This window comes from Corythoichthys intestinalis, chromosome 7 (assembly GCF_030265065.1).
Source record: "Corythoichthys intestinalis isolate RoL2023-P3 chromosome 7, ASM3026506v1, whole genome shotgun sequence".
Classification (NCBI taxonomy): domain Eukaryota; kingdom Metazoa; phylum Chordata; class Actinopteri; order Syngnathiformes; family Syngnathidae; genus Corythoichthys; species Corythoichthys intestinalis.
The window spans coordinates 14,876,173-14,889,683 of NC_080401.1; the positions used below are offsets into that span (position 1 = coordinate 14,876,173).

Genomic DNA, 13,511 nt, shown 5'->3' on the forward strand with positions numbered 1-13,511 from the left:
TGTATGAGCATTAAGCAGAAAAACATACTTACAGTATTTTAATTAAAACCCCGATCTTTTTCACCCAATCCCGATCCTCTGAAAAATGACGATCATGTGCTCGGGTCGGTACATCTCTAATTAATACAATGTGGTCATAGTGAGTCAACCAAAATCTTCCAAAACAGAGCTATTTAAGCCATCTGGTGAAAATTCTTCTAGTTTTAATATCACAATATATATCGCAATGCCCCCAAGAGTCGCAATGTCAGTTTTTTTTCAATATCGTTCAGCCCTAATAGGTGGGGCAATGAATTTCCCTGCATATCTTTGTAAATCACCATACCAGTATTCATTCCTTCTACATACAGTATAGGACACATATTTAGACTTTCATGATAAGGGACAAAGCGCGTCCCTTGAAAGCTTGATAAGGGACGTGTACACTTGTTTCTGAATACGGAATGATTCTGTTTTTCAAAGCACAGTTGGCAACCCTTACTCATACAAGAGTATGGGAACTCATTAAATTTCAGATGTACCTAATGTTGTGGCCAGCGAGTGTCAAGCCAAAAAGGTTTATTGATTTTGCAGGCGTTGCTTTCAAATGTTCTGTTCATTAACGCACTAAAAGGGAAAAAGGTTTCTCAGCTAGTAGTTAGCGACATCATAAACGTTGTTGCTGGTCTTGATGTGGTGCCAGTGACTCAGCAGTTTTATGAGCTCTGAGTTGATCAAATGCTGGAGTCAACACTTACAGGCAATATGTTCATCAGTGTACCAGTCCCTTAGCTCCTAACAGAGTAAACGTGGGAGGAAATAGAAGAAATCAAATACAGATGTCAAAATGAGCTCACACTTCCACCCTCGTCTAAATTGCTAGTTTGCAACTCGGTATGTGTTATTCAGTCCGAATTGATAAAGTAAAAATAAGACATTGTGACAATGTTCTCCAAGTTCTATAATTAGTGACTATACTATAGGTGTATAATTGGTTCATAAATTTTTAGCTAGTACACAACTAACTTTGAAAATAAAAATCAAAGAAAATTAGCTCATTCAACTGTAATGCATTTTTAAAGGACATTTAGTAACAACACAAATATAACATTATTATTCAATTTCTCTCCTGAGTTTTAGCAATGTATGAGGAACATGGTGTGATAAATAAAAAGCACAGGAAGAACTCCACAAAATAAAACTCAAATCACAGAATTGAACCGTTAGATTCAGTCATAAGCACAATTTATACTATGTTATATTTTGCTTCAGGATGAGTGGATAATACAATACGTGCTTACCATCAATAACACCTCAACAACTGTTATTCATCAGAGTTCAAAGACATAATGAGATTGTATTGCTTATTTGTATTTAATCACTCATGGATTATGACATGTTTTCTATTTTTGATATAGACGTTTCTGCGCGTACGGGCCAACAGACACACAAGACTAAACGGTAAGTTGATTGCCTGCTAACGAAAGCAAATACTTTGTTAAATTGCTGCTGACTCAGTTTACCAATTAAAAAAACAACAACTTATGAGTAAAAGACTCACAGCTCTGTACTTAAGAGGCTAAACTAAACTCCACTAGTCTTCCCTTTTTGACATGGCCATTGCTTTGTTTTGTTGCACACACATCCACTATTTTCACCAAATGCGCTCCCAACTGGCCTAGCGCCCACACGAGCAGAGGAGTTATTAACCTTTCAACTTTGACCTTTTGATATGTTAACAGTCGAAGACCTCTGCTGGTGCAGGTGCTACGTCAAATCTGCCCCATTACGCCCCCACAGCGCAGGAGCCCACCTAGACTGCACACAAGCTGGTAAGAGACCATGCAGAATAAAACTGGATGCACACAATGCCAATCTTATATGCATAACACAATAATACTGTAATATTTTGGTTGATAAGTACCATACCAATTCCATTTTTGCATTTGCTTAAAATAGTTGTATAGAGTTCATTTTATCTACACTTATAGATTAGTTGATTTTTTTTCTTTTATCCCAGACAATTTTTTTAGGTTGTTTTAATTACCTGACATGTTTCGGCGACTACTTCCGCCTTCATCAGAGAGTCACAGGTGTTGGTGTGACGCGTCTTTATCAACTAATGGATGAAGGCGTGACTCACCTGTCAGTTTTGACAGGCGAGTCACACCCTTTGCTGACCATTCACTCTTCAAGGATGCTGGTCTAGGTAGTAGAGAGCATGTAAGACCCCTCGTCCCTATTGATAAACACACCGGTCAAACCACACACAACACTGACAGATATTGGTCCATCCAAAGGACAAAATCCACCCAGAAAACAAATGTAACTCCATATATGAAATTCCGTGCAAATCATGCAATAAATCATACAACAGGGAGACTGGGAGGAGCTTTATTATAGAAAAACTGAACACAAGCACAACAGGAACATCACAAGTCAGCCGTCACCGATCACTGCAAGAGAGAAAATCACATTATGGACTGGGAAAAGGCCAGAGTCACCCGCACCGATGAAAACAAACAAACATCAGCAGTGGATCGGGGGGGGGGGCAATTGAGATTCCCAAGAAGGTCCCGAGGAACTCCATATACAGTATGAAATTCCATGCAAATCATGCAATAAATCATACATTGGGGAAACTGCAAGGAGCTTTATTATAAGAAAAACTGAACACAAGCACAACAGAAACATCACAAGTCAGCCATCACCGATCACTGCAAGAGGGAAAATCCCATTATAGACTGGGTAAAGGCCAGAGTCATCCGCACCGAAGAAAACAAACATCAGCACTGGATCGGTGGGGCAATTGAGGTCTGCAAGCAGGTCCCAAGGACCAACGACAGGGACGAGGGGGCTTACATGCTCTCTACTACCTGGACCAGCATCCTGGAAAAGTGAATGGTCAGCAGAGGGTGTGGCTCGCCTGTCAAATCTGGCAGGTGAGTCACGCCTTCATCCAGCAGCTGATAAAGACGCGTCACACCAACACCAGTGACTCTCTGATGAGAGCGGAAGTAGTCACCGAAACATGTCAGGTAATTAAAACAACCTCAAACAATTGTCTGGGATAAATGAAAAATTCAACTACGTAATCATACTTAAAATATATATAAATTAAAAATGAAATACAAATTTAAAGTTCACTAACAGCCAAGGTTTGGGTAATGTTTCTGAATGAATAGCATGAGACCTAGAAGTACTGTGCATATTTTACTGTAAATGATAATGCATATCATATAATATTGCTTGGTTGTTGTTGTTGTTGTTTTTTTTTTTTTTTTTAAATTTTATTATTATTATTATTTTTTTTAATATATACACACATACACATACAGTACACAGGGGTTGGACAAAATAACGGGAAACACCTTGAAAATCAACAAAAACTAATTTAATATGATGTAGGTCCGCCTTTTGCGGCAATTACAGCCTCAATTCTCCGAGGCATTGATTCATACAACTTATGAATTGTTTCCAAAGGAATTTTAAGCCATTCTTCAGTTTGAATACCCTCTAACTCTTTTAGAGACGATGGAGGTGCAAATCGACGTCTTATTTGAATCTCTAAAAATGACCATAAATGCTCAATAATGTTGAGGTCTGGGGATTCTGCCGGCCATACAAGATGCTCAACTTCATTAGAATCTTCCTCATGGCATTCTTTAAAAATTGATTATGAAGCCAAAATGTTAGGTGTTCCCATTATTTTGTCCAACCAACTCCTGTATATTAAATGGTATTCATTTATATATTCATTTATTTATTCATTCATTCATCTTTGGTTGGTATTTACGTTGGGACGTGGTTTGAAAACCATAACGTAATTCAAAAATAATACAAATATTTCTCATATAGAAGGATTTCAGAGCTTTTTCAGCTTCTAGCTGACTCTTCAAACTGTTAATGCTGTTGAGGTCTGTTAGCCTTTATTAGGCTCATAACAGGATACCACAATGAGCTTCTAAATACGTACACGTCGGAGGAAGATGAGTGTGTTTTAGTGTGTGTGTCCATGTGAATGAGTGTGCCTTGTGTTGATTAATCAACCTCTCACTTTCCTTCTCTCCTCTACTTTCTTGTTTGATGAGCTCTTTCTCATCTATGACCACCTCTTTAACCCTCATTATATTTGCTGGCATGGTGACGCTTAGGGTCATAGCCACTGACCCCATTGTGTGTCCGTGTGTACATGTGTGAGTGCGCACACCACTGGCACCCTCCGTCACCTCGTTGTCAAAAGCCACTGTCATGCAGGAATTAAGGGCTCCTAAAACTTAATGTTCCTTGCTTGCAATCTCCAGTCAGTGTGGTCCAAATGGGGAAGGAGGGACTGTTGGTGTTCTGCCATGTTAACTTTTATATCACAGGGTAAAGTGGGGGTGCACTGACACTTTTAGTCTGAGGCCTTTGCCATGCTTTTACTGTGTACAGTATGTGATAGTTCGCCTTAGGATGGATGGATTATGTAATCATACCAAACAGGATCATGTTCAATAGGGAAGAATGACACAATGCAATAAGGTGATTCAAGTATTTAAATGTGTTTACATTGCAAAGCTTGTACTGTGTGCTTTTAAGACAAAAAGAAGTATAGTTTTTTAATTAAAAATACTGGATTGTGCTGAATTTAAATGCATCATCCTGTCTTTAAGAGTAGGTTATTGTTAGTTTTCGGTTATTTGAACCCGCAACATGGGTAACCGTTTTATTTGAGACAGTTCAAATTCTTTGTAATTGTAACAGCGCTTGGTGGTCCAGAAGTTGTGTCTCTCTTATATTTTGATGAAGTTGGGGCAATTCTTTTCCTTTCCAAAATGACACAATCGATTTTTAGGCAGCAAAACGGTATCCAGTTTTCATTTTCGTTGTATAAGAACTAGAGGAGGACTCTCAGAGCGTAGACATTTGCCTAAGCAGCCATATTTAAAGCATCACCACATTTCTGACCCCTGTGACCTTTGACCCTTTCTCTTCTCATCATACCCCTTACCCTGCAAATTTGAGTTAAACATGCTAATCCTTAATCAAGTTATGGTGATATTCCTTTTCTGTGACCTTTGGCCTTTGACTCATCACTCCAAAATGGAACCACCTTTCCATTTCATATTACAAACATAACACAGCAAGTTTGATGATAATTATTTTATTTGTTCTTGAGTTATTTGAACACAAACATACAGACATAGAAACAGAAAAACATACACAGAGGCAAATACATACAGTGGGGCAAATAAGCATTTAGTCAACCACGAATTGTGCAAGTTCTCCTACTTGAAAAGATTAGAGAGGCCTGTAATTGTCAACATGGGTAAACCTCAACCATGAGAGACAGAATGTGGAAAAAAAACAGAAAATCACATTGTTTAATGTTTAAAGAATTTATTTCCAAATTAGAGTGGAAAATAAGTATTTGGTCACCTACAAACAAGCAAGATTTCTGGCTGTCAAAGAGGGCTAACTTCTTCTAACGAGGTCTAACGAGGCTCCACTCGTTACCTGTATTAATGGCACCTGTTTTAACTCATTATCGGTATAAAAGACACCTGTCCACAAACTCGGTCAGTCACACTCCAAACTCCACTATGGCCAAGACCAAAAAGCTGTCAAAGGACACCAGAGACAAAATTGCAGACCTGCACCAGGCTGGGAAGACGGAATCTGCAATAGGTAAAACGCTTGGTGTAAAGAAATCAACTGTGGGAGCAATTATAAGAAAATGGAAGACTTACAAGACCACTGATAATCTCCCTCTATCTGGTTTCTCCATGCAAGATCTCACCCCGTGGCATCAATATTGATAACAGGAACGGTGAGCAAAAATCCCAGAACCACACGGGGGGACCTAGTGAATGACCTACAGAAAGCTGGGACCACAGTAACAAAGGCTACTATCAGTAACACAATGCGCCGCCAGGGACTCAAATCTTGCACTGCCAGACGTGTCCCCCTGCTGATGCCAGTACACGTCCAGGCCCGTCTGCGGTTCGCTAGAGAGCATTTGGATGATCCAGAAGAGGACTTGGAGAATGTGTTATGGTCAGATGAAACCAAAATAGAACTTTTTGGTAGAAACGCAGGTTCTCGTGTTTGGAGGAGAAAGAATACTGGATTGCATCCGAAGAACACCATACCCACTGTGAAGCATGGGGGTGGAAACGTCATGCTTTGGGGCTGTTTTTCTGCAAAGGGACCAGGACGACTGATTTGTGTAAAAGAAAGAATGAATGGGGCCATGTATCGAGAGATTTTGAGTGAAAATCTTCCATCAGCAAGAGCATTGAATTGAATTGACTGCTCTAGAGGAGATCTGCATGGAGGAATTGGCCAAAATACCAGCAACTGTGTGTGAAAAGCTTGTGAAGAGTTACAGAAAATGTTTGGCCTCCGTTATTGCCAACAAAGGGTACATACTGGCCTAGCCAGTCTCCAGGTCTCAATCCCATAGAAAATCTGCGGAGGGAGTTGAAAGTCAGTGTTGCCCAACGACAGCCCCAAAACATCACTGCTCTAGAGGAGATCTGCATGGAGGAATGGGCCAAAATACCAGCAACAGTGTGTGAAAAGCTTGTGAAGAGTTACAGAAAACGTTTAGCCTCCGTTATTGCCAACAAAGGGTACATAACAAAGTAATGAGATGAACTTTTTGTATTGACCAAATACTTATTTTCCACCATGATTTGCAAATAAATTCTTTAAAAATCAAACAGTATGATTTCCTGTATTTTTTTTTTCCACATTCCGTCTCTCATGGTTGAAGTTTACACATGTTCACAATGACAGGTCTCTCTAATATTTTCAAGTGGGAGAACTTGCACAATTAGTGGTTGACTAAATACTTATTTGCCCCACTGTAACCTTAACGTTCTGTAGATTTCACCTAGAGGTGAAGTAATAGTCAGAATAATAGTCTATTAAAAATTAATCGCAAATATGAATCTGTATTATACCCAGTGTTGTTTCAAAATTTACTTTGTCTTGTGTCCTCAGTAAGGATCAGCAAACTGAAGCGGAGGAAACCAGATGACGGTCAGGTATGGTGATTTGTTGCCGTTTTCTTTTTTTCTGTCACGTAAAAGACAGATGAAACCATACATTGTGACATTTTTACTGTCATCGGACATATATACGTAAATATCAGCAGCATGCACGCGGACAATGTTATTCGACACTGTTGGTTGCCTTTGTCCATGCGGCATTAGGATCACTGTCATGTCAGCGTGTATTCATGTGAAAACACTTCACTTGTTATGAAAATGCCGCCAGAGGCTACTGGAAGCATCAAGACAATCATCCGAGTGTGTGCTGTTTGTAGGTCTGAAAATGTGCTCTTCTTCTGTGTGTGTATTTGTTTAGGATGTCCCTGCAGACACAACACCATCAGAGGATGAATGGAACGAAAGGAGGAAGATTCAGATGATGTCGCTAGTCGGGGGGTTCAAAGGTAAGCGTGTGTGTGTGTGATGCTGTGCATTGTACGGTACTAACGTGACTGAGTGGCAGTTGTTGAAAAAGCACTGAACTTTTCAGTCCGCATTAAAGAGGAAGAGCATGCCTAGAAGGTTAGCATCTTTGCAATGGCGGCCTCCGACATGCAATTTTGTCACAAAAAAGATACACTTGAATACATCTCGATTAAGATCACCTCTTTGTAAACTTGAGACTAAAATACTTACTTTATAATACTGTTTTTTTTTTTTTTTTTTTTTTTTTGATAACTACGAATAAATGCATTCTTTGTCGAAGCATTTTCATACTTTGGGTGCATCCCTGTCAAAATAAACTTTTCTCCATGTTTCCTCAGGTTCAATGTTGGTGAGCAGCACGTCTAAAGAGGGTCGGGACAGCGACGCAGACCTCGACGTGGATGGAGATGACACCTTAGAGTACGGTCGTGCCCAGTATCCTTTAAATCATAAAACCAGTGTTGTTTTTGGCAGCCCTTTTAATTTTTGTCTTAGTTTTTTGGACGATAATATTTATCAGTCGTAGTCATATTTTAGTCATCTCAGAATGTGTTCGTCTCTGTCTAGTTTTTGTTGACGAAATTCAAGACTAATTTGGTCTAGTTTTAGTTAAAGTTGCTAAAATTGTTTTCCTTTGTAAATAAATAAAAAAAATACTCCAAAAATAAATAAATAAATAAAGGTTTCCAACTATTCCAAATGAACACTGACAGACAAGCACATATTGTAGCGTCTATCTAAAAGAGCAGAGCCAAAATGGTGATAATACACACCCAGCAGGTAAACAGTCCATTATTTTCAATTAATTGTGTCCACCCGGATGCCATGAACTGTAAGTAAAAAAAAGTTATCTGAGTTTTTAAGAGAACACTCCGTTAGCATTAGCCTAATGCTATCTTGAATGCTATGCTAATGCTATGAGTTACGTTTAGTGTGTGATGATCACTCAGCACAGACCTTTAACTCATTTGCTCCCAAAACGTATAAATACGTTTTACAGTATTTTTAATTTTTTCAGTGTCCCAAAAACGTATTTATACGTCTTTTACGTTTTTTTTTTTTTTTTCCAAGAGACATCTCTAGATTCTGATGCAACTTTACTTCAAAGCACAATGCCCAAAATCCATTTTAAAGCAATAAAACTGGCCACTGGAGGGCAGTAGCGCATTTGGTAAGAACTCATTTTGGACCATGAAAGGAAATGAATGAAGAGAACGGAAGTTGGAAGAAGTAAGACGCATGAGAAAAATTTGGAGAACGATGTAAAACACAAGGCACATTCACCACGCAGTTCCCTAGGTGAATTCTGTTATGAGGTAATGGTCACTACAAAAGAAAAAAGATTTAAAAAAAAAAAAAAAACTATCTTGATGAGACAGACAGTGATAATTTTACCCCGTCTGTCGATACAGCCGCGGCCACAACAGCGTCATCTCTCAGTTCAATAGTTTAGTTGTGTAAATAAATTGCTACTTTGCTAAGCTCTATTTGTCTTGTTGGTTATGTTATTTTGTTGTAGAAGGAAAACATTCAGATGTTTGGGATATCACAAAAGCAAAAAATAGCTGTGTGAAAATCAGTTATATTTGAAATGTATGCTTTTACAAAAAGCTCAATTTCTCAGTTTTTTTTCATCAGAAATTGGAAAATTGCTCAAACTGAGCCATTTTCTAATGCTGATTTCTAAAGAATCGAAAAAGATATGAACTAAAAAAATTTTTTCCTGCTGAAAGAAGAGTCTAATCTTTCTTTTGGTGGGTTCCATGTGTACATAGCAATAGAATAGAATTTTCTGTGGGTCTTGCAAAATCAGTCAAAATCCAGTAAAATGGCTAGGAACGAAGGGGGTTGCTCCGGTGAAAATGGCTGGGAGTGAATGAGTTCAAGGCTGAAGCAACGTTGCATACTCTCTCTGGCCAAGAAAACAAATCTTACCGTGTGTGCAAGCCTGCATAGCAACTGGAGACGACACACTGTTTACGAGTGACACAACCAGACACTGCTACGATGCAGGCTAAACTACACATGAAATGTCACACATTGTGAACATGTGACGGAAACTATGGCGCATTTTCATCTCGTTCTCGTCTTGTCAGACGAAAACTGGCTTTCGTCTCGTTATGTTTTAGTCTCCCAAACACGTTTTTAGGTCATTAATTTTCTCGTCATCGTCATTAAAAAAGTGTTCGTTCACAAAATATTTTCGTTGTCATCAAGACTGCTTAAAACAGGGTTTTCAACTGTGATTGGCTGCTTTTCTTTCACGACAGCAAGGATAACTACTACAATATACCTTTTCTGGATAAAAGAAATAGGTGGGGAATTTTTGCTCTCCCATGAGTCATTTCTTGTAGTTTTTCTGTCAATTTATTAATTTTCGGCTCACATTCTTGTTCCTTTCATTGGCTGCCATTGATGTCGCGAGACATCCAATCCATGTTGAGTGGGAGGGGTGAATTAACTTTTAGCATTAAATGCAAGTCCTTCCTTCCAGTTTAAATGAATTTGACTTTTATCATTGTTAATTTTCTGGCAATGAGGTAGTTTTGGGTTACTTCCTTGTTAGTTTTAAGGTACTAGAGATAACTTAATGCTTATATAAGGGCATATCTGTGTTACTTCCTGTTCATTGGTCACTTCTTGTTGATATTGGGCCATCTGTCTTCCCAGTGGGAATAAATAGGGCATTTGTCAAATTTTGGTGCAACTGTATATGAATGGCAAAAATTGTATTCAACTTTTGTGAGCCTTGATTTCCTGAATTTTTTCATTTGGTATAAATGGAATCGATTATTTTTGAAACAGTAACAGTGCACTCCAGTAATTTTCTGGGAATCAGTTTATGTATTCTTAAATGTTTCTTAAACTAATGCTTTAAAGACTTTTAAACTTTGAAAGTATTTATATTTCAGCGGTGTTCAGTCACCTTTTCACGATGATTAGATTCATTTGTCATTTTTAATCATCTAATCATGGGGTTCTGCTGGTTCAGGTTGAGATGTGACATGAGGTATCCGAATTCAAGATTAGTTTGTTACACACTGAGAAATGAATCGTTGTAATGAATCATGGGGGTGGGGGGGGGGGGGGGGGGGCATTAAGTTAGCACAAATATTTTGGGAAGATCGGGTCCGTAATTTTCAAATCATCCTATTGCACATATAAACAAATGTAATTATAATTAAATTCATGGCAGATACATAAACTGTCATGCATGCATGAATACAATTTTTGGCGTTTTTTTTTTTTTCCTTAACTTTCTCTTTAGATACACAGAGACAGATGTAATTATGTGCTCAGGGGAAAACAGCAAGGACACGACAGCTAAGTATGTTCCTTTAAATTTCAAGACAGCGTTGAAGTTTCTCAACATTTAATGCGTAATTCTCTCCGAGCATCAGTTTGCATTTCATTGTTTTTGTTACCAGTGTTGGTGCATTACCTGACTCTGGAGTCCAACAGGAAACGTCCAAATGGTCAAATGAAGGTATCTTGACATAAAAAGAATGGCATGTCATTTACTGTTTTTCATTATGTATTTTTGTGCTAATGTATGCCACTATAGAGTGTCCGTCCACCAGCAGTGGCGATAAAGTGGATGGAAGCATGCTTGTCCTCCCCCAAACCTGCAAAAACACAGAAGAAGACATGTAAGCTCAGAATGATTTTGGATTTCAGGGACCTCTGTGTTTTCTTTGACAAAAAAAAATGTAGTAGGTAATTATACTGTATTACATTCATCATATATTGAAACTGGACTATGCACCTTACACGAATTGATTGATTGTGTTATCCAACTTTTTCCACAACAAGAAGCAAACATGCCACAGTGCTGGAATTTGTTCATTTTTAGATTTTGTGGTATTGTTAAAAAGGTAATGGTAGTGTAAATTTTCATAACATGCTTTGATGCAAAAAAGAAAAAAACATTTTTTTCTTGATTAGTGACAGCAAAAGTCTTGTCTGTTCTTTCAGTATTTATGCAATGTCCCACTTCCCAGCAACACACCACACGCTCACCATCAAATCACAGAACTCGCACCTTCACTCAGCCAATGATAAATGACACGGTGCATATAGCCAATAATATTGCAGCTAAAATTCATGATAACTGTCCATGTTGGCCAGCTGATAATTTATTTTGGGTAACTATGCAGTGTCTAACTCGCTGCATCTGTGTGTTGATGTGCACGTATGTGTGTGAAGGCTCTCAGAAGACTCTGCGTTGACATCCCTGGATGCTCTTAAAGCTCGAATACGGGATTTGGAGAAACAGTTGTGTAAGGGAGACAGATTTAAATGCCTAATCTGTATGGTGAGTATATGCCTTAATTATTGAGTGCTTGTTGATCAGGCAATGTTTTTGTAACTACGTAGAGTACTTTGAGTTTTTATTTTAATTTATATTATTGATTTGATCGTTAGGATATATTATGTGTCCTCTTCAATAAAATGTTCAAAAATATTCCTTTTCTGACCGACTGTACTTTATACCGTTACTAACATGAACATTAGATCAAAGTTTTTATTTATTTATTTTTTTTTTATCAACTTATTTCAATAATACATTTGAATCAAACAACAAGTTGATTTTGAATGAAATGTTACTTCAGAGCAAATTATTTAATAACTATACAATTTTTTTAAAAATAAAATTTTGATCAACAATTTTATGTATATACAATTTTATTTATTTTTCATCATTCTTTTTTTTTTTCTTTTCAAATTTTCGAAAACATGAGTTGTATGAAAATATCGAAAAGGAAAATAGCAGATTAATTTTAGAGGGTTGTTACGGAGGACCAAATGGGACAGAATGAAATACATAAATAAATCTTTAAACAAATACTTAAACGTGCTATTAATTCATTAAAAAGGGAATGAAATAAATAAAAGCGTCATTAAATGTGACATTAAAATGAAAATATAAATAAAGACTAAATTTAAATGAAAATTGAAATAAATATAATATATCTTTCATTCTGTCCCATTTGTTCCCACATAGTTTTTTATCCTAATATATAAATAAAGCACGTAATCTGGTCTGAACCGTGGGGGGGGGAATGAACGCCGTAAAAGAGGCTATTTATGGACATCTAGTGGCAAGATGTGCTATTACAAATCCGAGGACTTTGACATGTGCTTCTTTTCAGGACACTTACTCAACCCCGCTCACTTCCATCCAATGCTGGCATGTTCACTGTGAGGAGTGTTGGCTCAGAACGTTGGTATGTTTATTCCCTGCAACAGCATATCATTTTGGATGAATTGCTTTAAGGTGTCATTTTCTTCATTAGGGAGCTAAGAAGCTGTGCCCTCAGTGCAACACCATCACCTCGCCCGGCGACCTTCGGAGGGTGTATCTGTGACGCCAGGCTGGTCATAAGGAGTGGACTTTTAGAGCAGCTGGCCTGACTCCCACACTCTTCCCAATCCTACCTTGTTTTGGACCTACTTTTTAGTCAGTGCATACACTCCAAAATAACACTCATGACTGGAGAACAGCTACAAAGTGACATTTTAACAAGAAATATTTCCAATTTCTAAGACTTGTTTGGTGGAAACAGCCGAAAAACACACTGGGACAATATTTATCAATTTTATAATCCCTTTTGTCTGTTTTCTTGCAAAGCACATGTACATAGTTTTTGTGTTTGGATTGGTGTTTGTATATGATATTGAATAGTACAACCTGACTGTATTTACTGTACATAGTTTGTCTTATTGTTTAACTCTTCTCACACTTCCTCCTCACTTTTTGTCTCTGTCAATGTTACTATAATAAAAGTTGTGGCCAAAAGATGCTACGAGTGCTTTATGAAAGGGTCAATTGATGTCATTGATGAATCAATGTGTCGACCCTAGGAAATGGGTCACTGCAGGATCAGTCAAGTCCACAAACAGCTCAATTGGGGCCCCTTAAAATTAAGTGTTTTTAATTAGAAAGATTACGTAGGTGAAAACCAGGGGCGTCACTAGTTTTTAAGAACAGGAGGGGCTTAGCCCCCAGGAGATGCATAAGATGTAAGTGAACGGAGCGTACAACCACAAAACTTTACAAACATA

At 37.9% G+C, this 13,511-nt stretch overlaps 1 protein-coding gene across 3 annotated transcripts in view; it reads left to right on the forward strand.

Annotated features, from left to right (window-relative positions):
• The window catches only part of rnf220b (ring finger protein 220b), a 55,496-nt gene extending 42,269 nt beyond the window's left edge, over positions 1-13,227 (forward strand). For 2 of the 3 annotated variants that reach the window (XM_057841557.1, XM_057841558.1), the window contains exons 6-16: positions 1,398-1,440; positions 1,722-1,811; positions 6,970-7,013; positions 7,336-7,423; positions 7,784-7,880; positions 10,714-10,773; positions 10,874-10,932; positions 11,011-11,095; positions 11,652-11,760; positions 12,599-12,673; positions 12,743-13,227. In XM_057841557.1, coding sequence (XP_057697540.1) covers positions 1,398-1,440; positions 1,722-1,811; positions 6,970-7,013; positions 7,336-7,423; positions 7,784-7,880; positions 10,714-10,773; positions 10,874-10,932; positions 11,011-11,095; positions 11,652-11,760; positions 12,599-12,673; positions 12,743-12,814 — 822 coding nt within the window. In that variant the 3' untranslated portion in view covers positions 12,815-13,227. The remainder of the gene's footprint in view (positions 1-1,397; positions 1,441-1,721; positions 1,812-6,969; positions 7,014-7,335; positions 7,424-7,783; positions 7,881-10,713; positions 10,774-10,873; positions 10,933-11,010; positions 11,096-11,651; positions 11,761-12,598; positions 12,674-12,742) is intronic. The other variant, XM_057841559.1, reaches the window with a different exon arrangement.
• The last annotated feature ends 284 nt before the right edge of the window (positions 13,228-13,511 follow it).